Raw genomic sequence first — 26,808 nt, 5'->3', positions numbered from 1 at the left:
GGCGCCCCGCGAGGCGCTTCCGGGGGCGGGGGGCGCGGGGCCGCTTCCGGCGGCCGAACAATGCGGGCCCGCGGCGCGGCGGCGGGGCCAGGCGGCAGCTGTAGGTGCAGCCGCGGGGGCGGCGCTGGGGGCAGCGCTGGGGCCCGGCCCCGGGCCCGGCGGGCGCGCGGCGCGCGGGGGGCGGCGGCCCCGAGCGGGGGCCCGCAGCGGGGCGCGGCTGCCGCTGCCCCCGCCGCCGTCCCCCCCGGCCCCGGCCCCGGCCCCGGCCCCGCCGCCGCCGCCGCCTCCTCCTCGGCCCCCCCCGCCGCGGCCGGGCCCGTCCGGGAGCGCGGGGGGGCGCGGGGCCGGCCGGGGGGCGCGGCCGGGCCCGGCGCTGGGGCGGCGCGGTGCCGGCCCCGGGCGGCGGCTGACGGCGGCTCTCCTCCTCCTCCCCTCTCTAGGTCCGTAGCCGGAGCCCGCGGCGGGGGCGGCGGCAGCGGGTGCCAGCGGGGGGACGCGGCCAGACGCTCCAGGTACCGGCCCCGGTCACGGTTCTGGTCCCGGGCCCGGCCCCTTCCCTCCCGGGCCGTGCCGTGGGGTCCCCCCGGGATTTGCGCGTGGCCGGGCCCGGCGGCGGCTCCCCGAGCCCGGGGGGACACCGGGGGGACACCGCGGGGAAGGGGCTGGCACAGCCGTGCTCCGGTAGCCGGATCGGCACTGCCGCTGCCTCGGCCCGGGTAACCCGGGGCAGGCTCACGCGTAGAGCTCGGAGCTTCCTACAGAGTAACGGGAAAAAGTCGTTTGGTAATTGCTGAGATTCACCAAAGTTGTTTGCTGCAGCCTTGTTGTCCTGCAGAGCAGCTGAGGCAGGCAGCGCTGGCCGCAGGGTGACCGAGAGCCCCGTGGCTTTCCCTTCTGTAGGTTTAACAGAATTGTGCCTCAAACGGTGCTGCTGCTTCTGAGCAGTCGGTGCCTTGTTCCTGAAAACTCTTGAAATCTGTTTGTAGTTTGTGTGTGTCATACGCTGGAAGATAGACTTGATGCATTCAAGTAGCGAGGCTCAGAATTATGCCTGATCCCGAAATTGAAACAACTCTGACAACAGCATCACCAAACACTGCTAAAAATGTTCTTGGTCCCCTGTCTTGTTTATTCGTTCATTTACCCTAGGCATGACTGTTTCCTGTTGTGTTCATTGACCTAATATTTCATGTCCCAAGAGAGCAGCATCTGCTTTTATGTATAAACTTCAAAGCTTCTTTTCAAGCTTTATGTGGTGTTCGTAATAGTGGTGAGGTGTAAGTTTTTTGCTTTGTTTTGTTACTTTATCTCACCAAACCTTGCATCATTTAGTCTCCTGTGATTTGTTCACTTCCTGCAATCCCAGTTCTCTGGCAGGATTATTTAACAGTTTCATCAAGAATCAGTGTAGCCTTATGGGTTCTTAAGAGAACTGTTGAAAGACAAAATATTGATACTTGTCTTATGAAAGGTTACTGTTCTTCGTTCCCAAATACTATCAGAGAAGAACAAACTTCCTAGAGGAGTGATCTTTCAAGGAAGAAGACAAGAAACAAGACTTCCTACATTCCCCAGGTATTCAAAGCAGGGAGGCTAGGAGGTGTGATTTATATAATGAGGGGTCATACAGGAGATTTTTTCTTAAATCTTAAAAAACATCAGGCTTATCCCCTGCCTTCCTCCCCCCCCAAAAAAAAAAAAAAAATCATTAAAAAAACTTCAGGGCCATGTAAAAGTCACTTCAACCCAGTGCTGCAGATACTGAAGTGCCTGTGTAGTCCTTTCTATAAAATTCAGGTTAGCCAAAGTTAGTTTCTTCCAGTGAGACAATTTCTCCTATATCAATACTCCTGAAAATCATGAAGTGTCTTAGAGGAACTGTAACTCTTATGAGTAGTGTGTAGTAGATAGACAACTAAGAGGGAATTCTCTGTCTGGCAGGTTCCAGGTTCTATCTCTCCTTGAATTAATGTGTTATGAAAGCCACTTAGCGCAAAAGTAAATCAAGCTAAAGAAGCTAAGGGAACGTTGTTGTATTTGGTAAAGACAAAATCTCAAGAGTTGCAATGTGGAAGCAAAACTTAAAAAGAGTTAAGACTGCTAAAAATACTTCCAGAGTTTCCTTTTAAATTCCATACAAGGAGTGTGGAAAACATCTTAACTCTTTAAGATACTGCCTCAAGAGGATTTCTGTCATCATTTCTACTTCATATTCAGACTGCATCAAATTAAAAACAAAAATGTAACTGCAAGGCAACGTGCAAACCTGATTTTTTTTTTTTTCAGTTTTAAAGTCTAACATGCTTGACTGTTTACCTAGGGCAAAACATGGTGTCTCATTGAGCACGATTTACTTCAGAACCTTCTGACTTGCATTCTAGAAACTTTTTAGTTTTTAGTTTCTCACTTGCTTTTTTTTTTTCCTTGCTGCTTTTCTTTAGGTGTGCCAAAATGTCAGAAAGATCAGACATTCTTCACTTCAAGTTTGACAATTATGGAGATTCAATGTTACAGAAAATGAACAAGCTGAGGGAAGAAAACAAATTTTGTGATGTTGTGGTCCATATAGATGATGTTGAAGTTCACGGGCATAAAATTGTATTTGCTGCTGGCTCTCCCTTTTTAAGAGATCAGTTCTTATTAAACGACTCCAGAGATGTAAAAATCTCCATACTGCAAAGTTCGGAAGTGGGGAGGCAGTTGCTTTTATCCTGTTACAGTGGCATTCTGGAGTTTCCCGAAATGGAACTGGTGAACTACTTAACTGCTGCAAGCTTTCTGCAGATGAGCCACATCGTGGAACGCTGCACACAGGCGCTCTGGAAGTTCATCAAACCGAAGCAGCCGTTGGAGAGCAAGGAATGCGAACAGCAAAGCGACTCCTCCGAGCTGAAGGAGCACCCAGAAGATGAAGACTCTCTTCCACAAGATTCACCTTGTATCCAGCCCTCAGAAGACAGTATGGACATGGAGGACAGCGATATTCAGATCATCAAGGTGGAGTCCATTGGGGAGGTAACAGAAGTTAGGAACAAGAAGGATCAGAACCAGTTTATTTCATCTGAACAAACTGCTTTGCATTCCTCAGAGCCTCAACACTTTCTAATCAACTCCACCGTTGAAAACAGAGCAAGTGAAATAGAGCAAAACCACCTCCACAACTATGCCCTTTCGTATGCCGGCAGCGATAACATCATTCTGGCCTCTAAAGATATGTTTGGGCCTAACAACCGAGGTATAGACAAAGGCCTCCAGTGGCACCATCAGTGCCCAAAGTGCACGAGAGTATTTCGGCATCTGGAAAACTATGCTAATCACTTAAAGATGCATAAACTATTCATGTGTCTACTCTGTGGCAAGACATTCACTCAGAAAGGCAATCTCCACCGGCACATGAGGGTGCATGCAGGCATCAAACCGTTCCAATGTAAGATCTGTGGGAAAACCTTCTCTCAGAAATGTTCCTTACAGGACCATCTCAACCTGCACAGTGGGGACAAGCCCCATAAATGTAACTACTGTGACATGGTTTTTGCGCATAAACCCGTTCTGAGGAAACATCTTAAACAGCTACATGGTAAAAATAGCTTTGACAATGCCAATGAAAGAAACGTTCAAGACATAACGGTGGACTTCGATTCATTCACGTGTAGCGCTGCTACAGACAGTAAGGTCTGTCAGCAAGCTGACGCAAGCCAGGTACTGGATGCAGGGAAGCTGCCTCAGGCTGTGCTCAGTTTAAGAAATGATAGCACCTGCGTCAATTAAGCAATTAAAAGCAGCCCTTTGTGGGGATCATGACTGAGAGGAGCAAACAGTTGGCTTGGGCTCTTACCTAAACTAGTGGTTTGCTCTGAAAGGCTACGGATAGATGGATGGATGGAGGGTTGGATTGCAGAAACTGGCAGGTCTTCAGCCATCGTTCTTAGTCTTACTTGATACCTTCTGTGAATAACAATCTTCCTTCAGGTTTCTGTCTGTGTCTCTACTGTGGATTAAGGGGTTAATTGTTTCATTTCTCTCTGATCAGGAGACTCAAGACTAACACCTTGTGAGAGACTGTTGCTGTGGGCTGCAAGTGAGCCATCTGCTGTACAGTCAGAGGCTTCTCTGTGTCTGGGCAGATGGAGGAAAGAGCAAAGAGGACAAGTCTGTGAGATAACCCAGTTACTATTTTTTAAAGCACTGGATCACTGAGAAAGCACTCCACATAGTGCTAATTTGTTTCAAACTTACCTCTTAAAATTATCTTTTCCCAATCTTACCCCTAGACCCCTACAGTTGAAATGAAGTATTTTTACGTCACTTTTTTTGCCCTTCCTACACTATTTCAAGAAACTACTACTGCCAATCAACACTATCTTAAAAGCTCTCAGGGTTTTTAATGTTGGCATGCGTTTTGAAAAGGTAAAACCCTGAAGGATTTGGCAGGGTTAGCTGATGGTTGCATAGGACTGTTTGAAATAAGTTGCAGCTCTGAAATCTGCGAGCGTGGCACCTGGGGTGCCGGTGTGACCGATTTCACAGGCCGTCATACCGAGGGTCGCTAAAGGGCACTTACGTTGTATGTACTGAGACAAGCTAAGCACTTCAGAACTAGAAGTTATTATCTATCTTCCATAAATTTTGCTTCAAATAACCACAACAGTTGCTACTTTCCTAATAGGTTTTAGAGCAAAGTTGGAATGGAGAAATACTGCTTTTTGACACTGTGAAAATACTCTGTTTTTTAAAAGCTGCAATGTATAGTAACTCCATGCTTTTCCTTTTTTTTCCTTAGTTCTTGTATATCTCTCCTTGATAACTAGTAAGGGCCACATGTCAGTTTAAAAAAAAAAAAAAAAAAGAAAAAAAAAGTACCTGCCACAGGAATATTAACATGAAGTTTTTTTGATTTCTTGGATACTCAAAGAACACTTTTTTTTTTTTTTTTTTTTTAAGTGACCTACATAGTTCATGACCATTAGTGTTTTACAGAGCCTACGATGAGGTATAGGTAGCACAATTTCCATAGTTTAGTGTATCAGCTATTGACTGTACTCAGCAATACCTCTTGTATACCGCCTTAAACATCAAATGTAGCGGGAATGGCATATTAATTGGGATTCTAGGATGATACTGTATTACTTCTCAAAAGTGCCGTGGAATTATCCACATCCCAATTGGGCTGAAAGAAACTAATTTCTCATCTGAAGGACACCATTCCCAGTAGAAGAGCACTCATTCTGTTGAAGTGTAGCATAGACTAATAATCAAGTGGCTGATCCTTGGTGGAGAGCTGCTGTGTGTATGTGGAATAAGTATTTCTTCCAATGCAGCTCTTTTCCTCAAGGTTTGCCGTGAGGCTGAGATAATGCTTCCTACCTAAAAGTAGTACTGTCTGTGTGTCTGAATGAGGGGTAGGGGTGGGGGGAGGCTGCTACTGTATGGTTAAAAATGCTAAACAGGTATGACCAAAGGTGTGTTAGAGCAAAAAAATGTTTTGTACGTACTTATCGAAAGTTGGTCTTGATCTTCAGATACGTGTATGTAGAAACCAGGATTTCTTTATGCAGACATTTCACTGATGGACAGTAGAAAGTGTTTATCTTGCAGAACGTGTTCAGAAATCCACATACCTTCGAGTAGCAAAGCAAGGTGATTCTGTGAATCAGTTTTTGCAATTGAGTTTTTAAACTACTGTACTTGACTGTTACATTAACTATTATATTATTACATGGACAGCTATGAAGTAAGCAATGGAAATGGAGTCAGGGCATTACGTCTTTCAAGTTGTAGCAAATATATTTAGGCCTAAAAAATAACTATTTGGGACTTTTAAGAAGTATTGTTCAGGTTCCAGGGGCAAAAAATGGGTAGGCATGGGAAGCAAAGCTGTTTTCCTCTTCAGTAACCTGCTTCCAGAATCATTTTGAGCTAAAACAGGCCGTGACAGTCCCTTGTATTCTGACTTCAGGCAGAATCCTCTGTGTTGTAACATTTTTATAACGTTACCTGCTACATGGAAATAAGTTACAGCTCTAATGTCAAAAAGAAGATAGAAATGGAGAATCAGAACTTGCCGGTCAACATACTGTAAGGGTTTAGTGACAAATCTAACAATACACGGATACAGATATGATAAAGAAAATGGTCTTCTGCCAGAGAAAGGAATAGAACTGCAAATGCTAGAGGAAAAGTGGCAGCAAAATGGACAGCATTGAGAACTTTGTCTGGGAAGTTTCTTCATGGAATTACCAAGCTGTAATGCTACTGCAAGGAGGATGGATATAGCTTGTTGAAGTAGCCATGGGTGACCTGAAGCTGACTTGAAGAGACAAAGGGTTATCCTAAGAAACAAAAAAAATGATTTGATCAGGACATCCAGGTTTTCCATCCACCCTGTGCATTGGTGATACCAACTTCTGAGAAGGCCGAGACTGCTGGCTGTTCATTTGAAAGGCTGCTTGTGTCATTTGGTGAAACCACAGCAAAAATAAATGGGAAAAAGCGAAAATGCAGAAGACTGCTTCTTCAATGAAAGCAAGATCTGTTGGATGAAAAGTGTCTTCTTACAAATGTCTGTGCTTTTGGCCTGGCAGAAGGGTGCAGACCAAAAGATTTATGCAGGAGACAGCAATGTAGCTCCAGAAGCACTAGAGATTAAGAAGGCAACGTGCTGATGGCACAATGTGAAGTGTGCCAGTGGTAAGAGTTCATGTAAGATTTGCCCCCATATGGAACAGATGAGTGAAGAGTACAGAAGAGGTATTAGAAAAGCAAAATCTGGCTATTGCCTCTTCGCTGAATTAGATTAAAATGGAATGAAAATGATTATAAATGGAATATACAGAGGCAGTGTGATTATAGAATGAGATGAACTTAATTGTCCACGTATGTAAAATGTTGTCTTCATTGCAATGTTCCAGTTAGTGAAAGACTAGATCCAGTGGTTGTTGCTGCTGATGCTGCGTATTCAGACAAGGACTCTGGCAGTTATAATCTGTGTGTTAATGTGTAGAATACTATTTGCTGGTAAGTGGATAGTCTCACAACTTAATGTGCTGTACAACTTCCTGCATATCCTAAAAATAACTGGTCTATTACAAAAGTATTTTAATAACTCCTTGAATATAATAGGATTTTTTATGTTGGCATTTTATTTATTTGATATAGAGGAGAATTCTTAGAACTCTTAGATTTACCAGAGGCTGAGGCTCACCGCCCTGCTGAGGGGTGGTAGCTCGTGCAGCCCACGGCCCCACTGAACGTGGGGCAGCTGCATGGCCTCCTGTAGAGATCAGGGATGAGTCTTTCTGTCATTTTTCGTTCCGAGGACGTGTGTTGCAAGTTACTAACTGATGTAACCGAAGCGTCAGTCTCTCTTCCCCAGCTTTGTGGCAAAAACTTGGAAAGCTGCCGCTGAACTCCTGAAGTAACTTACAAATGGTGCGGGGCCGGTTTTGGTTCTGGACTCGCTGGGAGGAGCGAAGGCGAGGAGGGAGAATCAAAACTCGATGCCGACCGAGCCGTGAACGGATCTAAGGTTAAACCTCGCTTTCGGAGAGAGAGGAGAAAGAAGGAGGAAAACAGCCGGCGCTCGGCGAGGAGCGGAGGAGGCCGAGCGACGCCGTGCTGTGGGACTGCCCCCGGCGGACCGAGCATCAGCTACCTCTTCAGGGACCGGGCAGGAGGCTCGTCCCTCGTCCCCAGCGGCGTTACCAAAGCAGGCGGGGCCGGGGCCGCGGGAGGGGGCCGCTGCCTCGCTACCTCTACCGGGCGCTGCGCCCCGCGGCCGCCGCCGTAGCAGTGCCAAGTCCCGCAATAAACGTGCTGCTAACTCTGCCTCCGCCGCCTCTCGTTTGTCCGCCGGGGCGGGGCGGGACGGGACGGGGCGGGGGCGCTTCCGGAGCCGGTGCCGGTACCGGAAAGGGCGGGCGGGGAGGGGAGGGGAGGGGCCGGGGGAGGCGGCTCCAGCGGGCGGCGGGCGCGGGGGCACCGGCGGCGAGGAGCGGGGAGGCTCCGAGGGGCTGCGAGGGCTCCGTGAGGTTCCGTAGAGCTCCGTGGGGCTGCGAGGGGAGGGCTCGGCCCGGCCCAACCCGGTCCCGGCGGAGAGAGGCGGCCCCGGTGGCGGCGACCCCCCCCCCCCCGGGAGCTCCGCCATGGCTGCGGACTCGGAGGTGCTGCACTTCCAGTTCGAGCAGCAGGGCGACGCGGTGCTGCAGAAGATGAACCTGCTGCGGCAGCAGAACCTCTTCTGCGACGTCTCCATCTACATCAACGACACCGAGTTCCCGGGCCACAAGGTGATCTTCGCCGCCTGCTCCACCTTCATGCGGGACCAGTTCCTCCTCAACCAGTCGCGGCAGGTGCGCATCACCATCCTGCAGAGCGCCGAGGTGGGCAGGAAGCTGCTGCTCTCCTGCTACACCGGCGCGCTGGAGGTCAAGAAGAAGGAGCTGCTCAAGTACCTGACCGCCGCCAGCTACCTCCAGATGGTTCACATCGTGGAGAAGTGCACCGAGGCGCTGTCGAAGTACCTGGAAATCGACGCGTCCATGGAGAACGGCGGCCAGGCTGCGGAGAGGTGCCACTCTTCGGACACGGAGCTGAGGAGCAGGGAGGACGCGGTGGATAAAGATTGTGAAATAATTGAGATTGCGGAAGATAGCCCGGCTAATTTAGAGTTCTCCATTAAAGAGGAAAACGGGGATGTCTCGCAGCCTACAGCAGAGAGCGTGGACTCGGAAAGGAAGGAAACGAAAACCCCGGAAATATCAACGGTTGAAATAGGATATAAGGATGACGAAATTTGTATCTTCAGGATGGACTCTGTGAGTGTCCCTAGCGTAGAAAACGATCACTTTCCTCAGCCTTGCACCTCCTCTAAAACAAATTTATACTTTCCAGAAACCCAGCACTCCTTGATAAATTCTACGGTTGAAAGCAGAAATACTGAAACGTCAGGAAATCACTTCCAGGCTTTTGTCAATGACAACCCAGAAGGGACTTCGAGTCAGATGAATGGGTTTCAAAGTCTGAATGATTCCGGTAATTCATGGCGGCACCAGTGTCCAAAGTGTCCGAGGGGATTTCTGCATCTTGAGAACTATCTGAGGCATCTAAAAATGCACAAGCTCTTCCTGTGTTTGCAGTGTGGTAAAACGTTTACTCAAAAAAAGAATCTCAACAGACACATCCGGGGGCACATGGGTATCCGCCCCTTCCAGTGCATGGTGTGCTTGAAGACGTTTACTGCCAAAAGTACTCTGCAGGACCACTTGAATATACACAGCGGTGACAGGCCCTACAAGTGCCATTGTTGTGACATGGACTTTAAACACAAGTCTGCTCTTAAAAAACACTTAACATCTGTTCACGGGAGGAGCAGCAGCGAAAAAACAAACCTGAGCGCTATTACAAAAATTAAAATTGACTATGATGAATAGATGGATGGCTGTGGAGCTGCGTTACACCAAGCGCTCCCACCTAGTGAAACTCTAGATGTTTTAACAGATTCCCACGTAATGGAGAGGACGGATATGTGACTGGTGAGCAGAGACACCTGAGAACAGCGATCTTGCTTGTATTGAGGCTACTATTGCTGTAGGCGTTCAAAATGCGTTTACTGGTTGAAAGTAAACCATAAAATAGGGGAAAATGTTCCATGCTTCTCTTCTAGTGTCCCTGAAATATCTAATTTTCATGCAGCTAATTATGTTCTACGCTCCCGTTTTTCAAGGGTGGGCGCTGCCGACTTCAAACTCTTACTGACACTGCAATAAGCTGAAGCCTGAGCCACGACGCTCCTGATCTATAATTGCTAAGGGAAGGAGATTCTTGTACTTATTCAGCGAGTCATTCGCTCCCACCCTGCTCATGTGTCACTTATGGTGAAATCATCTCCTTAACTTGACCAAATTTTGCTGGATCTTTCACCAAAAGAAAGGCACAGTCTCATACTCAAATCTGTGATATTTAAAAAACAACACCCAACAAACAAAATCAAGGAAGCTTTCAAGTTGCCTTTTGCAAATAGGGGAAAAAAAAAAAAAAAGTATTGCCTTGCAGTTCATTTATTTTTTTTAAACTGGATAGTCTCATAAGACTGACATGCATTCAGTTTTATGAATGAGTTCTGAATGGTTCTAAACTTTTGGTTGATCTTTTTTTTTTTTTTTTTTTTTTTTGTCATACCAGTGTTTAGTGCCTGTATTTGACTTACTAAGTTAGTCCTATCTGCTGAGTTATAACATTTGTCTTTTTTTCTTTTACAGATCTTAGATACATATACCAATGTGAAAACTTAAACTGTATGCTGTTATGTAACAACATTTGCTATGTTCATTTTGAAAAACAATTCTTTTATATCTTGAAAGGAACAACATAGACATAGAAGTCTTATATACTCTGGTTCTGTGATACAGTAAAACAGTAACTGCGTGTGTTTGGATAGCTGTGTTTGTACTTTGTCAAAGGTCATTTCAGTTTCATCATAAGTAGTGAAGGCCCTGTAATGCAGAATCTTTATCCGGTACCTGTCTTTGACTGGTATATGTTTCTTTCACTTAACGTGATATGAATAAAGAGTCAATTCAGTTGCAATTCAATTACAAGATAATGGTACTCACATTAGACTCTCTCCAATTAGCAAAAAGCAGTCGTTCTTAATCTTGTCTGTATCACGAGGGTTTGCTTTCCTTCAAATGTCAGAAGTGCTGCTGTGAAGTTCTTGATGAGTCCAGAAGTGTGACGCTTGTGCTCCATAGCTTGGCTCTTTTGAAAATAAAAGACAATTTTTAATGTCAATTAACAAGTTTAACTTAATTTACTTAACTGTGACTGTACCAGTTGTTGTTTGGGTTTTAGTTATCAGTAATGTGAGGGGTTGGGTGCAGTTTCCTGGTACTACCTGTAATGGGAACAATCAGCCACGCCAGCGTTAGCATTGCCATTGTGTATTAGAAACTTTAATTGAGGAGTTTTTAAGAACTTGCTTCACAAGATGTTTTTCAATCTCTTAATTTGATATTATTCAGTACTTAAAGTACATATTAGTTGGATTGTAATATTTGCAAGTCCCAGTTCATAGTAGGCCTTTTGTGTGTGTATGCCTTCCTCCAATATCATGGAGTAAAAATGGGCAAGTACTGTGTTCTGAAGCTGAGTGAGCCACCAGTGTGGTATTCCTTCAAAAATTCACAAAAAGTTTTAACTTGTGTAAGTTTTCTTGTGAGTGATTTGATTGTATTGATCCATTGGAAATTCAAGTCATACACGTGTGCAAAGTCTGCCTACCTGGGTGTGTACGAGTAGAGACAAAAAAGATGCACCCAAGGCAAGTAGCTGTGCAACTGGATTAAAGTCACCTGTTTTATCCAGTACTTTGAGCATGAGGCCTTGCCTTCAAAATCTCTGTTCTTACTTAATGTTAAAAGGTGATTGTTTGTTTTATTTTGGTGATTTTTATCTGCAGTAATTGTCACGCTGAGGTTTGGGAGCCATCTTGTTTATGGTGCAACTGCCTCACGTTTGGGAGAAAAAAAGCATTTCTGAGCAATGTCTTCTGTTTGCATTCATTAGTCTGTCACTGTCAGCCTTTTTGACCTTGTGATTAATATTGAGTTTGCTTGTTTTTCACAGAAAAGTATTAATTTTTGGTTCTTAATTGCTTCAAAATTATGAGCCTGACCTTGAAAAGCATGCTAATACCCTGCACTCACCCTTCCTGTATTTACAGGTATTAACTGGGGTATATGTACAGGTTTGTATGTAACTTTTCCTTTGTGTCCACATCCTTATTTTAAATAAACTTCATACTTGAAAGAGGTCATAAAACAAGGAAAAAGCTTATTTCTCCCCCACACCTCAACCTTTTACACCGGGTTGCCATTACCGTTCAATAAATGCGCAGTTATGGCACAGATTCGTTTCAAATGTGGTTAAATTTGTACTGTGTGTACTCATTTTTGACAGACGTATGGCTATCACTGGCAATCAGACCAATGAAATAGAAGGAATGATGAGGTGTTTTTAGAGGCGTGCGAAGGGGATTTCCCTGCCTCAAAGGGAAGAGAGGGAGACTTTTGAAGCGCACCTTTGTTGGGAGCCACCGTGAGGCGCCTGCAGCGCCGTGAGGGAAACATTTTGTGCCCGCGTTCACCTGGGGGACGCCTCCCGCCCGTCACAGGCGGCGCCGCCATTTCGCGACGCGCCGCGGGGAGGCGCTGCCGGCGGCCGCTCTGTGGTGCCGCCGCTCCCCCCCCCCCTCCCTCCCCGAAGTCACGCGGGGGCCCGCGGCGCTCTCGCGAGAGGGGCGGGGCGGGGGCGGGGCGCTCCCGGCTGTCAGCGCGATGAGGCGGCGCCGCCGGGGCCCCCGCCGCTGCCTCCGCCGGGCCGCGCCGCGCTGCCCGCCCCATGGCGTCTGAGAGGCCGGCCCGGCCCCCAGCTCCCGGCCCCGCCGCCCGCGCCTCGCAGGTAGGAGCGGGGCCGCTTCGGCCGAGCTGCGAGCCGGGGCGGCGGCGGTGGTGGCGACGGGGGGGGACGCGGTGACCCGGTAGGGCCCCGCCCGCACTGCCCCCCCCCCCCCCTCCCTCCCCGGTTCCCGTCGCTGCGGAATCCGGGCCCTAACGGCCGCCCCCCCCTCCCCCCCCTCCCGTTCTCCCCTTTCCCATCCGTGAGGCGGCGGCGGCCATTTGGGGGCGGCGGCGGAGCGGGGCCGGGCCCGGGGCAGGTGCTGGGGCCGGGCCCGCGGGCGGCGGCCTGAGGGAGCGGGGGGAGGCGGAGCCCGCCCGCAACGGCCCCGGCACGGCCCCGGCACGGCCCGCGGAGCCCTGAGGTGCTGAGGCGGGGGGGGGGGGTGGGAGCGGGAGCCGCCCCCGCGGCGCCTTGCTGAGGGTGAGGCTGGAGGAGCCGTGGTGGGAGGCAGGGCCCGGCCCCGCGTCGCCATTCGGGGGCCTTTTAAAAATAATAATAATAATAAATAAATAAATAAGGGAATAACCGCGGGCAGGAGCGGCGGGGATGGCCCTTGGGGGGGGGGCCGGGGGCTGCCTGCCGTGAGGGAACGGCGCGGCCCCGCTGACAGGGCCCCACTGTAGGATCGGCCGCTGAGGGGTTTTGTGGGGCTGTGCTCGGTCCCCTGCACAGCCGCGTCCCAGCGCTGCAGGGCACGGTCAGAACAAGCCCCAGCTTCACCGGGGTGCGAGCTTGCGATCGTGGCAGGATTTTAATTTTCAATCAGAACGTACCACTCACATCTCCTGAATCGGGATGCTGTCATTTGCCCTCTGCTCTGTGTTAAACATCTGTGGAATTTCTAGAAATTGAAGCTTGTCTTGCTGGCACAGGTATTATTCCGTCCAGCACCAAATTCTCAATTTCTGTAATTAATCACTTTCCCAAGGGCTGTGCGCGTTTTTAATGAAATTTTTCTTATATCTGCAGTGTGGGCAAAGATTTCCTCAAGAAAAGGTTTCTTATTTAATCATGTTGCTGTCTTGTTTGAGGTCACGGCCGTTTCTCTCACAAATATTAAATTCTAACAATTTTACTGACAGTTCTTGGGATATCCTGAACTTAAGTCATGGTCTTGAATATTCATCTTCTTTTATTTAAGGCTTTTGCTGATTTACAATATTTACAGTGTCCAGAGGGTAATAGCTAGGAGTGTTTATTTTGCCAGGTGTGTGATACGAAAGCTTCCAAAACAAAAACAAAATGTAATTCTCTTAGTGGGATGAAGAGAAGTGGGCTCTCTTTACTGGCTGGACCTGAAGAAAAGAATAAAATTTATATCCATGGGAATATTAAGCTATTCTGTGCAAATTTTAAAAGGCTTTCTGCCCCTTATGGAAGCCCTCTGTTTTCTTGCTAATGTCTCAGAATGGCATTAGTATTTCATAACAATTGTAATTGAAAAACGTTAGAGCATGGAACCTCTCTTTTGTAAACTTATAGTTGAAGCATTGCAGTGGAGGTGGTGTTTAAAAAAACAAACACCCCAAGGATTTGAAAGACCTAAGGAACTAAGCCACACGTGAGAGTCCTCATTCTCTGAAATTACGCATGAAGAATAGGGAATCCTTCAGAGTATCTCTTACCAAAGTACTTGCGTCAATGTGGGTCTGTTTAGAAATAGATTCCCTTAGTCTGCGTCCAGTGCAAGTTCAACCAATTTTAGTGGCAAAGAAAATTTTTCGTTTATTTGCCCTTCAGTTAGTTCTGAAAAGTCGATACTGTCACAGGAGCTGAATTCGTATCAAGCTTGTGGCAAGGGCAAGCTCTCCTCTCAGTGACACCTACAGAGCACAAAAAACCCACGGTAGCATTACATAAGTACCTAGGAAACTTCAAATCCAGCGGCAGGACTTCTGCTGGCAGCACTTGAACAGGAACAAGCAGGTGTCGGCTGCTGGGGATGCACTGACTCTGGTGCTGAGCAGGGTGGGGAGATTTCCATCAGAACTGAATGAACTTTGGCCACCGCTGAGTACCAGCAAACCGACGTTTCTGTCGGTGAATTGTGCTGCTGTTTGTTGTGAATTATTCCTCAGCCACGTGTTTAGGGAGGGAGAGGCGATCTGTTTTAGTTTCTGAAGCTGGCTAGCGAAGTATCTGGTGGGCGTTTTAGCTACGCGTAGTCCAGGTGAAGTTACAGATTCAGAGATGTCACCAGGTTTTCTCTTGATGATAACTTTTCTGGAGTTGAAGCTGGGCTGTAGTGTTCCCAGTACCATTAATGTTCAGTGGAAAAAAGGATCGAAATGCCGTCTCCAATGGTCGATTTACCTGTGACAGATGCTATGGAAGGTAGAAATAAGCAAGTCTGCTCTGCAAAGAGGATTTGTTTTAATTTCAAGTCCACCGCTGAATGGTGCAAAGCTATTGCGAGGGTAGCCCCTTTCTAAGCCTTTAATGAAGCTAGTTTTGTAGATCTGTAGATGATGGCTGCTGAAGAGAAACGAATGAAAGATTCTAGCCTTTGCAGAGAATAACGTAATACCAATAACTTGATTAGGCAGACACTCTAATTTTTTGACCCAGGCAGGATGCTCTCAGAACTGCCTAACTTGGGAAGGAAGGCTTGAAGAAGTTACCTCCTTGCAGTGAGAACAATCTGAATAAGTGGGATGTTAAAATGGGGATTTAAAAAAAAAAAAAAAAAAAGAAAGAAGATAGCATGATCTCTGCAGTCAAATTTAAGAGCAAGTCAATATCAAAGACTATTTAATTTAGAGATTAAAAATCAATTTATGTCTAAGACTGTGGATTAAATCCACAGTGGGCTGTACTGTCTTTGTTTATGACAGCTCCATATAATGAGCCGCTGTAAGTTTTTTAAGATTTTCCTTCATCTGCAGAGGAGACTCTCCTCCATCCAGCCCCGTCCCATTCTCATACAAAGTCGGCTTTTGACACTGTCCCTTGTGGGTGTCCCACAGGGGACGTGAGCAGCAGGCCAGGGCAGACCTCATGTGGCTCTCCCAGGCTGCTGCTCTTTTTTCTTCCTAGGTGTTTGCCTGGGCTGTGGGGAACTGAGTTCAAGCCTTTGACCTTCCCCTTGACCAGGGCTGGTACTTGCACACCCTGCGCTTTGGACAAAATAAAGCAGTTGCAGAACAAGACGCATGCTCACCATGCCACCCAGGAGTTGGGGCACCTAGCTGGGGAGGAGGCACTGGCTCTTTTCTTCCTTGCTCAAAGAACTACAGCTCGATCTGGTGCAATGGCTGGCTGGTCAAAATGCTCAAATAATCTTTAAAATGAAGGAAAATCCAAGTCATCTGCTTGGGCAGCTGCAGACGAGGCTGCAGTTATCTTTGAGTCCTTTGGCGTGAAGAACAGCTTCAGATGGAGGGGCTGAAATTGCTCTGTCTTGAGGCATGTGTTTGGCTGCTTTTTTGGAAGGTGGAAATGTGGGTTAAAAGCACTTACAAGGAATTGGGTTTGTATCTCTGTGTGGGTGAGAAACCTAGTCAGTGAATTAAAGCGTAAGGCACCAGCACGGCTACCTGAAGCGTGTCCCTTTCTCTTCCTGTGTAACGGCGTTGGCCTCCTCAGGTCGTTAACTTCTGCCGTGGAGAAGTGAATGGCTCCTGGCGTGAGGGCTCCCAGTTCTGGATGTGGATCGACTCCCAGATAAAGCGCTGGCATCACAGTTTCTAATTAGCAAGTCCTGAGCACGCTGCTCAGCACAGTGCCTCGCTGTCCTCACGGTTTGAGTCCTGTTCTGAGCACCAGGCGTTTGCTGCTCTTCTCCACAGATCCGCCCTGCCTTCACAAAGCCAGAGGTTGCCAGTACTTCTGTGACAGGACAAATGTTGGAATTCCCGCGGAGTTGTCCCAGCCCTGCCTTCCAAACAGTCCTGTGCCATACTGGGCAAAGCGGGGTGGTAGGGCTGGGATCTGCCTTGCAGGCCTGGCAAGTAAGCGCAGGCAGGGAGCTGCTGTGCATGGTGCCATCGCCTGCCCTGAGATGTGTGCGGACTTGGATCGGTCTCTGGATACCAACTTTGTGATGTGAATGCATTTCAGATGTGAAGCATCCCTGTCGCATTTACGTGAAAGCTGCCCGGGGTGCCAAGGCTCCTTTGGGAGGGGAAGCTGCTGACAGAAGTCTGGTCACCTAAGCTTGGCTTCCCTAGGAAACCAGGCCTGCATGCTGCCTGTGGGGCCGTATCAAGAGGTTGTTGAATCCGTACGATCACTGTGATTAGTTGCAAAGAGTGTCATGGGACTAGAATTAGGTAGCTACAAGTTAATGTAAAATAAGAATGTCCAAATCTTAAAACTTCCATTATTTGTACACTGTACCGCTGCTTGGGAAAGGCTTTGGGGCTTCGCACCTGCTCCCCCCATCCCTGCTTTCAATTCCATCAAGCATCCCATCTAAAATAATGATTAATGCCTGACTTTCTCCTGATTGTTATTGTGCTCCATTGTAACCTTTACTGCAATGGGAAGACCTTATTGTGTTACAAACAAAATGACTCAACTGTAATAGTTTTTATTTATTATGTAACTTTGAACTTAGGCACTTGTGTTTTTCAATTTGTTGTCCGAGATTGCTCTTAGTAGTAATAGTATGGCATGTATTGGAGTGATAGTATGTAAATATATTTTAGGTAAAAATTACCATTTCTTTTTAAAATCTTTACTTGTATATTTGGCCAGTTTCTGTGTCAGCTGTTTCCTTTTTGCAGGGTGCTTCAACTTTGACAGGGAAGAGAAGCCTGGTGTTGTGTGCTGACATAGCGTATCTAACAGAATGAATAGGTAGACCAAGGTGAATTCTACCGAGTATATTTTCTGTTTTTTAAAACAAAACAAAAAAAGTGATGCCACTGATTTCTCATTCACCTTCTTTATTGTGTTCCCTTCCTTGTCTTTGTTCAGTGCAGAGCACTGGAGCAATTTGTTCTTCAAGAGAGCATCCCTGAAATACATTGTTTCTGACAAGGAGCAAGAGTCTATTAAACATGTGGCTTATGCTTTTTGTAGAAGTCAACATGATAATTAGTAGATATGAGATTGTTTTCTTAACGCACTGGAGTGCAAGAATGGCAGGATATCTGGCATGTTTAATAGAGTATGGAGACTTCCTCTGTCTTTGGCTGCTCGAAGTTTTCAGAGTTGAGAGCTTTCCCCAGCTGTTTGCTGATTTAATTAGACTTTTTCCTGTCAAGAAATATGAAGGTCAACACATGCTTAGAAGAATCTGTCATTTATGATGATTAAATACTCAGAGACAGATCTTCAAAAATCAGTGGTGCTCTCTTAAAGGATCTGTTTTGTTTCAGTTCTGTGTTGGCCTGGAAAACAAGCGGCTATATTGTAGGAGCTTGTAAATAGAGAGGTGGCTGTTTGTGCAAGGCTCTGAAGTATCTGTGGAAACTGAATGTGGCTACTGTGTCAGAGAAGGGATTCCTGCATTCGAGTTAGTTAATGAGTGGTGTGGAAATAGAGACTGTTTATTAGGAGATTGTCAGTGCCCAACAGCATGGTAGCCGTCGAGCTGCGTGTGTGCTGGCCTTTCCTTAAACTTTTCCCTCTGTGAGTCACGGTGGCAGCACGCCTCCCCACGTAGCCTGGGCCGTGCTGCTACCTGTGCTGTGCAGTCAGCTGGCTGGAAAGCCACTGAGAATTGCTCTAGGTCAGCAGTAACGTGGGGTTAGTACCTTGCTGCTTCTGGTAACGCTGGCAAAAAGATTTAAGTGTTTACTGCAAGGCTCTGCACTGCGATTCTGTGCATCTTGTCCTGCTGTTTTGGTCGGGAAGCTGGAGGAAATGGTGGGATTCTTTACTGAGGAATTGAAAATCTTCCCAGGCACGTTGGCTCATTGTTTATTTTTGCAATTATTTGCTCGTCTTCTGCATTTCCTTGGTTAAAAGATAAATGTAGCAGCAGTGGATTAAAGATGAGCGCCTTTTTCACCTCTGCAAGAGCTTTGCCTGTGCTTTTGTAGAAGTTGGATGAAAATCTATTTTGTCCTGTGGATGTGAATATTCTGGCTGATGCTGCAAGCGTTGTCTCAGCAGTCTGGCTTTGGAGGGACAGGTTCAACTTTCAGTTTTTGTTTTCCCTCCCCAAATGAATTCCCATAGTAAATGTAAAATCTCTGCATAATATTGAAAAGCTCACTGAGATAAGGACATCCTGTACAAGTGTCCTGTTACTTAAAGGCCACTGAATGTTCATAGTACTAAATAGGATTTCTAAACAGATGGTCATAATTAACATAAAATACATCCACACATCAAGTCTATTTGGTGTTCTGGTAATTATTTCAATGGTCCGATACTTTAGCATTAATTAAACTGTAGCACAGCCAACAATGGGATCGCCGTGAAAAGTCACTGAATTCAAATGCAGAGGGGAGAGCTCAGCTTCCCTTTTTCCATCAATGGAAAAGAAAAATAGAATCCTAAACGCGTAATTAAAACATTTGTGTATTTGCATTTCTAACAAGCTGCTAGGGTAGGCTTGTTCATTGCCTTGAAGTGAACTAACTGGTCTCTGGGTTGCATGGAAAGTCAACATCGCGGCACATTGCAGGGAAGGGTGGGGCTGCTCAGCTCCTAGATGAAGCTGTGAATGTAAATCTGCCTGACGAAAGCTTCAATGGGAGCGGTTTCGATGAATTTCTTAGGCCTGTTATCTTTTCTGTAGAACTTAAATTATATAAAATTGTCTATCTTTCAGAACAATGTCTCTGTTTTTTCTCTGGAATACAATTACGTGACAGAATTACATGGTACTGCTAGACAGAGTGCTGATTTTTAAGACAAAAGACTTAATAACAAGTCAGCTGAAGTTGTTGCTTGCTTTATCAAGACTGTTGTCCAAAATGCCTGGATGTTCAGTATATCGGGTATTTTCTTTCAAGCTTACTGAAGTGGAGTCGCGTTGTTGTCGGGTAGAGATGTGACAAGCAACACTGAACACCGATATCTCTGCCTGGGAGAAGAGCCCTTCTGAGGGGTTCTCAGGAAAAAAGGGGAAAAGGCATAAGAGAATCGTAAAACTAATCTTACTCCTTTAGTATCTTCTAACTCTCAACAGAAATGCCTTAGAGAAACAGAAAATGCTTCTTTAAAAAAGTGAAAGGCAATGTTTAGTTTGGTGTCTGATTAAATCCGAATAAGAACTTCAGAAGGAAGGCATTGTTCTACTTTAGATGAAAACATGTAATGTTTTATACTCCCTCATTTTGTGTGCCGTCTCCCCAGGCCCCTTCTGCAATCAGGGAATGTTTTTAGCATTTTGAAAATTTGAGTTTAGATGGGATTGATTCATGCTTACACACTTTCTGCGCCAATAAATGTCTTCCTTTTCCTCCACCAACAGTGTATATAATCCCATGAGAAGAACTTTAATGCCGTTTATTGTGAATATGTTTAAATTTAATTTCTGGTAGTCTGCGTTGATTCAGTTCATGAGCCTTTTTTCGTTCAGTTACTAAAATTAAGTTGTTGGTTTTTTTTGACATGATTCATTTTTATTCTGTAAAATATTGAAATTGTATTTTTATTAAAAATTATTCTAAATTATCAGAAAGCATGTTTTAAATAATCTGTTATTCACTTACAGCTGCCAAAACGTAGTACAGTGAAATAATGGTCTGCTAGCCTGCTAAACAAGTGTCCAGCTTCCACAATGCCTGTGCAGGCAGCTCAGTGGACAGAATTTCTGTCCTGCCCAATCTGCTACAACGAGTTTGATGAGAATGTGCACAAACCCATCAGCTTAGGTTGCTCTCACACTGTCTGTAAGACCTGCCTGAACAAGCTTCATCGCAAGGCATGTCCTTTCGACCAGACTGCCATCAATACAGACATCGATGTGCTTCCTGTAAACTTTGCACTCCTCCAGTTAGTTGGAGCCCAGGTATGATTTAAGCAGCTTTTTGTTTTGCCACTCCGTGTTATTAGCATTTACGTGCAGTACATGTGCTGATATTTTCCCCTCATTTTAGGCTGAGAAATGGCAAGGCTTTGACTTTGTGCTATGTTAAAGTCCATGTGTACCCTAAAAGGAGCTACACCATTTTCAGAACCATCCACTTCTCAGGAAATGAAAACTTATTCTACTTGTAAGCTGAATTCTGGTTTAAAAAGGCTCTTGAACTGTGACTGGAGAAAAAAAGCCTATTAGGATATAAACAATTATGTGTCACTAGAAAAGGAAGCCTGCAGACTACACTCATTCATTCTAAATTTTCTTGCAAGGAGTCTCATTTCTACATGTCACATGTTCGAAGTAGCTAGCTGTTCAACCAAGTTCCAGAAATGTGTGTGTAATTTTTTTAAATATGCATGATGGCTTTTCAGTTGCATTTTCAGATAGTGGCTAATCAGGCCAGGAATGTTCCCAGTGCTGTCTCGTAGCAGTGGCAAAACAGCGATTATATAATCAGTACTGTGCTTTATGGGGACTAAATAAGTCTGTTCACCTTCTGCTGATTCATGTGCTTTTTCGTTTTACTCTGGTAATAACACCTAGGTGATGCAGTAAGGACGCTTTTTACTTTCCTTTTTAATGCCTTATCACATGCCTAGACACAACGATTGGTAATAACACTATGTGTCAGTGTTCTCATTTCTCAAATTCATCTGTTCCTTTCTTTCTTTTTTTTTTTTGTTTCTAAATTTGTGTCTAGTCACTGCCTTGATCTTACAACGTTTGTTTTCATGGTCTCCTAACTTCTTGCTACGTCTTTCAAACAATTGACTGTATTATGACTAATGTTCCTTCTATTTTCATAGTCTGACCTTGTTAATCCACTTTGAGTTTTTCCACCAGTTAAGTTTTCTAGTTCTTCTCTTTGAAGACTTCAAAGCTATTTGTATGTCTATGTGCCTTTGTGCTTAAATTATTTTTTTTAAATTTGTTTTTGACTTTTTCATACTGTATTCTTGCCAATTGAATTATAACTTCCCTGTCTGTAGTAAATCATGCTGGTCTTGTACACTGATCATCTCACAAATCTTGTGTTCTTCATTTATCTGTTAACTACATTCTCATGAGGCCTTGGTTATTGTTTTTTGTGTTTGTTTTTTTTTTTTATCCTACCTTTTGTTTTTCATGTGTTAAATACTAACAAAAGTAATCTTTCATTACCACCATGATCTTTGTCTTTAGTCCTTTCTGTTATTCCTTATTGCATTCCAGACAACATGGGTGGGTCCTGTCTTCTCTAAAAAGCATCGTACATCTGCAGTGTTATGTAATTAACAGTAGTGATGTTGGTACCATCATAGGCTTGTCAGATGGATATATTTAATTTTTTTCTACCCTCTTCCTTGCATTTTTGTAGGTACCTGATCATCAGACAGTAAAGTTGAGTAATGTAGGAGAGAACAAACATTATGAAGTAGCAAAGAAATGTGTTGAGGATTTAGCACTCTACTTAAAGCCATTAAGTGGAGGAAAAGGTGAGTTTCTCCTGAACAGCAGAATTTTGATGCAGCAGATTGGCTTACTTTTAACAGCATTATGTTTTCAGCATTGATTTTAGGCTTCAGTGGGATAATTCTCATTTTCAGAATAAAATTTCCCTTATGTCTTTAAAAGCTTATTCACACCTGTCACACTTGGTTCTTAATTTCAAGTTTACAAAATACTCTTATTTAATAATATTTCCATGTACTAACTTTGTATTAAAGCAGAACTTTCCTCAAAGGAAGGGTTTGACGTCAATTTAAGACTCTAATTAAAATTCTTTTTGATAATGAGTTGCCCAGAATTGCCCAAGAGAAAGGAAGATACCTGTGATTAGATTCAAGTCCGAGAGACATACATATACTATTAGACATTTTTGTTTGCCTTGTTTAGATTAATTTGCCTGATAAAAAGCAGTAGTTTACCTTTTCTTTCCTTCCTCGTAGGTGTTGCTAGCTTGAATCAGAGTGCACTGAGCCGTCCAATGCAAAGGAAGCTTGTGACACTAGTGAATTGTCAACTGGTAGAGGAAGAGGGTCGGGTTCGAGCTATGAGGGCAGCTCGATCACTGGGAGAGAGAACTGTTACAGAACTGATCTTGCAGCACCAAAATCCTCAGCAGCTTTCTGCCAACCTTTGGGCTGCTGTCAGGGCACGGGGATGTCAGTTTCTAGGGCCAGGTAAGGTAATTGCAGAATCTGCAACAGAGTATGTTCAGCTGTACCTTTTCCTAATGCAAAAACGTTCCTTGGAAGTTTCTTCTGTGCAGCTGAAAGTGCAATTACTTCTGGTTTTCAACTTTAAGCTAAGAAGAAAGGGAAAAGAAGAAAAAAAAAAACCTACAAGTTAATAGAACTTGCTTTCTTAAAAGGTTTGGGTTTTTTTCTGCCTTATTGACTGTTCTTTGAAATGCTGAGGAATTATTTAAAAACTCCCAGCAAAGAAGAGTAAATAAACATGCTTTCTGCACAGCCTGTAATGCAGTGCAACTAACATAGACTAGTTGTACTGCTACCTGTGATCAGAATTTGATAGAAAACTGCAAATGTTCTCTTGTTCATCCAGTAGGTGTAAGTACACTCAGCCTAACTTTAATTGCAGCATACTTTATTTTTAAATTTTATAATGATGGTGTTTCTATCTTCAATACAAACAACAAATTCTTAAAGTATGCTGCAGAAGTAAGCACGGAGATGGGAAGGAAGTTGCGTTTAAACTGGAAGTATTCCTCTCATGATTCTGATAATTGATGGTAGCGTTGCTGTGCCATTCTCATATTCTGTACAGCTTCATGGTGTAGCGTTGTTGAAATGTCCAAAATGACAAAGGCTATAAGACTACACAGTAGAAAAAAATATAAAAGGTGCACCAGTGATACTTTTATTACTGAAAATCAGTCTTAGCTCTTTAAATTTGCTGTATAAGTATTGTTCTAAATAATCTTTCTAAATTTCTTAAAATATGTTTACAAAGCTTTGTTTTAATGATTAGTGAAATAAAGTAGTAACGAGTTAAGTTCGAGATAATTCATATGTTCCTACTTACGGTGTTAATGTGTGGTAGCCTTACTGGTTTCTGGCAACGTATTTCTATGCCTATCTTATGTTTTTCTGTGTTAAAGCTATGCAAGAAGAAGCACTGAAACTTGTATTACTGGCATTGGAAGATGGCTCTGCGCTCTCAAGAAAAGTTCTGGTACTTTTTGTTGTGCAAAGGCTAGAACCAAGATTTCCTCAGGCCTCTAAAACAAGCATTGGTCATGTTGTGCAGCTACTGTATAGAGCATCATGCTTTAAGGTAAAACACCTCAATTAACTTCAAAATATTTGAAGTTTGTTACTGTGAACTAGTGCAATTCCAAAGAACCCTTCCTGTGATTAATCCTTCATCTATAAAATGTTACATAAATTCAGTTTCTACACATTGGAATAGTGTAGAGAATATAGCATAAAACTGACATGAAGTAGTTTAAATATTGAAGTTCTCTGCCAAAGGAACAAATAGTCACATGTGGAAGTAGCTGGAATCAATTCTGGAATTACCACTCATTCCTAATTGCTGTTCTTCCTCTGGAAATTCTCTCCTAAATACAGAGGCATGAAACATGACACTCCGAGCCTGCGTCAGGAAGAAGTAAAATATTGTCACTTTTGGCTTTGTTTTTTGTTTGTTTTTGAATCACAGTTAAGAACACGGTTATCATAATATCTAATATTTAATGTCACTAAACAAACATCGTGAAATCTGTTGCCGCCTTTTATGACAACTGTCTTAATATTTATAGTGGCCTCTCAGGTTAATATTGTACTCCTTAAATGCCACTATCTTCAATTTTTTCTTCTTCTGTATCATTTAAGTCAATTCTGGAGTCTTTCTTGTTTCTTAGTCATCTACTATTGCTGGGCAGCAACAGCTACTGGTAGAACTAGTAAATATCTTATCAGATAACTGATTTGTATGTTCTGTGACTTAAGCAAATCTGATTGACTACTAAGTTGGAAGTAGTGGAGTTGATATCACAGGTTTTTTTTACTAGTGACCCTGTAAAATCTTGAAGAGCTGGCTGTTTTGCCTGTATGCGCTGCAAGCAGATGAACAAACACACACAAAAAAAAAAAGCATATGGTAAATATCCAGCAGTAATATAATTCTGTGTTTTGTGCTGGGTAGCTCTTTTTCTGGTAGCCTTAGAGATTTTTTTGTTAAAGAAGGAGTGTTTACATATCGCTGTTTATTAGGTCACTAAAAGGGATGAAGATTCTTCTCTGATGCAACTTAAAGAAGAGTTTCGGAGTTACGAGGCTTTGCGGAGAGAGCATGATGCCCAAATTGTTCACATTGCCATGGAAGCAGGACTTCGAATATCACCAGAACAATGGTCTTCCCTTCTTTATGGTGACTTGGCACATAAATCACACATGCAATCCATTATCGACAAGGTTTGTCAAGGGGATGGTTTTAGTATCTTTGTAATATTATAGTTGACTGTTAAATGTTATACTGAAAATCCAAGAACTACTTCAGTTACTTTTTTGTCTTTGGTTTTATCAAATATTGATTAAAACTAGAATGAAGACTTTTCCTCACTGTAGTGTACTCTTCATATGAAGACATTTTGTTTTCTAGTATAGTGTTTTTTTGTGTCTTATGATGAAGCTTCATAGGGCAGATTCTGAGTTGAGAAATGAAATTTCTCTCCACTGATACTTGCTATGTACTATCTGAAGACACTGCTTATTGCATTTAGGAACCAATGTAATGAAAATCTTCTTAACATTAGCGGTTCACAGCTGTATGATGCAACACACTAATACTTAGTTTGTTTTCAGCTCCAATCTCCAGAGTCTTTTGCGAAGAGTGTACAAGAATTGACAATTGTCTTGCAGCGCACGGGCGATCCTGCAAATTTAAACAGGCTCAGGCCTCATTTGGAGCTCCTGGCAAATATAGATCCAAATCCAGGTATGCAAATGAATCTTATTTTAAGATCTCTTCACATTCTTCCTATCTAGCAAAGTAAATTATATAAGATAACCCCTGTTCCTAGTTTCAAAATTCCTGTTAATTAATGTAGTGTGTCATAAACTCTTCTTCAGGATTCTCTGAATTCTATGCTACTTTAGTGTTTTGGTAGAGTTGTCTCATTTATGATACACTTAGAATTATTGACAGAGACAAGCCTGCTTTTTAATAACTTTAGATGCAGCATCTCCAACATGGGAGCAGCTGGAAAATGCAATGGTGGCTGTAAAGACTGTGGTACATGGATTGGTGGATTTCATTCAGAATTACAGTAGAAAAGGACATGAAACTCCACAGGTAACTATATTTGACTATTGTATGACATGTCTTAATCTACCACTTACAGAAAGATGCAACTTTGGAAAAAAAATAAAAATAAAAAAATGGTTAACCTGAAATATTAATGGCGTTTTCTGTGGAATAATCAGTGGTACTGTTAACTGCTGCATTCAGGTTTTGAAAACGTAAAGTTTCTGAATATGGAATACAGGAGAGCTTACTGAAGTGAGATTCGTATAATAGCATAGTACTTAACCCATCAACAAGAGATTTCTGAGTTTTCTGATTAAAGATGCAAAATTTTAAAACTTCTTAAATGTGTGTATTTTTAGGCTATTTTTGTCTTTTTATTGGTGTATAAGCGGAGTGTCTTTTATTTGTGTTTCTTAAGCCACAACCAAATAGCAAATACAAAACAAGTATGTGCCGAGACCTTCGACAACAAGGGGGATGTCCAAGAGGAACCAACTGTACTTTTGCTCATTCTCAGGAAGAGCTTGAAAAGTGAGTATAGGAGACTCTTTTTTTTTTTTTTTTTTTACCCAATTTAAATCCAAGCAGTTTTCCTTAGAACTTTGAAAATGGTTTCTTCTATGCATTTATTCATTCTGAATGGGTTCATGAATGTCTTGAAGTGACAACTTGTAATGTGAACTTGAAGGTACAGTAAAGCAATGCCTGGAAACTAATTGCATTTTTTTTTTTAAATAGAACTTTACTTTATATTATCACTATGTATTATGAAACATCGTAGGTTCAGTCTGTCAGGGATTGGTTATACTGTCCACAGGGGAAAGAATGTTAATTATATTTTAATTAAGTAGTAAATTGAGTTTTTTACATAATATGTAACATATGCATTTTTAAAACTGTTTTCCTGCAAATCCACTTCCAAAGAACTGCAGAAGTGAATCTTCTTAGAGGAGGTGGTTTTTGGTTACAGGGAAAACACTGATGTTCTACTTGCAGATTCGGCCAAACTGTTGAAAATAAATACCAGTGTAAGCTCCTGTAATTTTTGGTTATAATATTTATCTCAATCCCTCTCTTTAGTCAGTTTTACAAATAAATCAAACTGTACAATA

The 26,808-nt window shown here is 43.7% G+C and overlaps 3 protein-coding genes across 8 annotated transcripts in view; all 3 read left to right on the top strand.

Moving 5' to 3' along the window:
• The first annotated feature begins 41 nt into the window (after positions 1 to 41).
• On the top strand, positions 42 to 7,828 carry ZBTB26 (zinc finger and BTB domain containing 26). 4 transcript variants are annotated; one of them, XM_082775579.1, is made up of 4 exons: positions 75 to 104; positions 441 to 512; positions 1,472 to 1,575; positions 2,442 to 7,828. In XM_082775579.1, exon 4 carries the CDS (start codon positions 2,452 to 2,454, stop codon positions 3,766 to 3,768), a length of 1,317 nt encoding a protein of 438 aa, XP_082631705.1. In that variant the 5' UTR covers positions 75 to 104; positions 441 to 512; positions 1,472 to 1,575; positions 2,442 to 2,451; the 3' UTR covers positions 3,769 to 7,828. The 4 variants fall into 4 exon arrangements, with proteins under 4 accessions (XP_082631707.1, XP_082631705.1, XP_082631706.1 ...); XM_082775580.1 differs by having other exon boundaries at positions 82 to 100; positions 1,503 to 1,575; XM_082775581.1 differs by lacking the exon at positions 1,472 to 1,575 and having other exon boundaries at positions 42 to 100.
• Positions 7,829 to 7,962: 134 nt separating this feature from the next.
• ZBTB6 (zinc finger and BTB domain containing 6) lies at positions 7,963 to 11,881 on the top strand. The gene has a single exon (XM_082775325.1). It carries the CDS (start codon positions 8,142 to 8,144, stop codon positions 9,426 to 9,428), a length of 1,287 nt encoding a protein of 428 aa, XP_082631451.1. The 5' UTR covers positions 7,963 to 8,141; the 3' UTR covers positions 9,429 to 11,881.
• Positions 11,882 to 12,317: 436 nt separating this feature from the next.
• RC3H2 (ring finger and CCCH-type domains 2) overlaps positions 12,318 to 26,808 on the top strand; it is a 29,683-nt gene continuing 15,192 nt past the window's right edge. For all 3 annotated transcript variants that reach the window (XM_082775653.1, XM_082775652.1, XM_082775654.1), the window contains exons 1-9: positions 12,318 to 12,456; positions 20,072 to 20,368; positions 21,798 to 21,915; positions 22,369 to 22,602; positions 23,544 to 23,719; positions 24,661 to 24,861; positions 25,252 to 25,384; positions 25,623 to 25,741; positions 26,115 to 26,227. In XM_082775653.1, the coding sequence (XP_082631779.1) occupies positions 20,138 to 20,368; positions 21,798 to 21,915; positions 22,369 to 22,602; positions 23,544 to 23,719; positions 24,661 to 24,861; positions 25,252 to 25,384; positions 25,623 to 25,741; positions 26,115 to 26,227 (1,325 nt within the window). In that variant the 5' untranslated portion in view covers positions 12,318 to 12,456; positions 20,072 to 20,137. The remainder of the gene's footprint in view (positions 12,457 to 20,071; positions 20,369 to 21,797; positions 21,916 to 22,368; positions 22,603 to 23,543; positions 23,720 to 24,660; positions 24,862 to 25,251; positions 25,385 to 25,622; positions 25,742 to 26,114; positions 26,228 to 26,808) is intronic.

Source organism: Aythya marila (assembly GCF_965140915.1).
Source record: "Aythya marila genome assembly, chromosome: 19".
Taxonomy (NCBI): domain Eukaryota; kingdom Metazoa; phylum Chordata; class Aves; order Anseriformes; family Anatidae; genus Aythya; species Aythya marila.
This window is presented reverse-complemented; position numbering and strand designations above follow the sequence as displayed.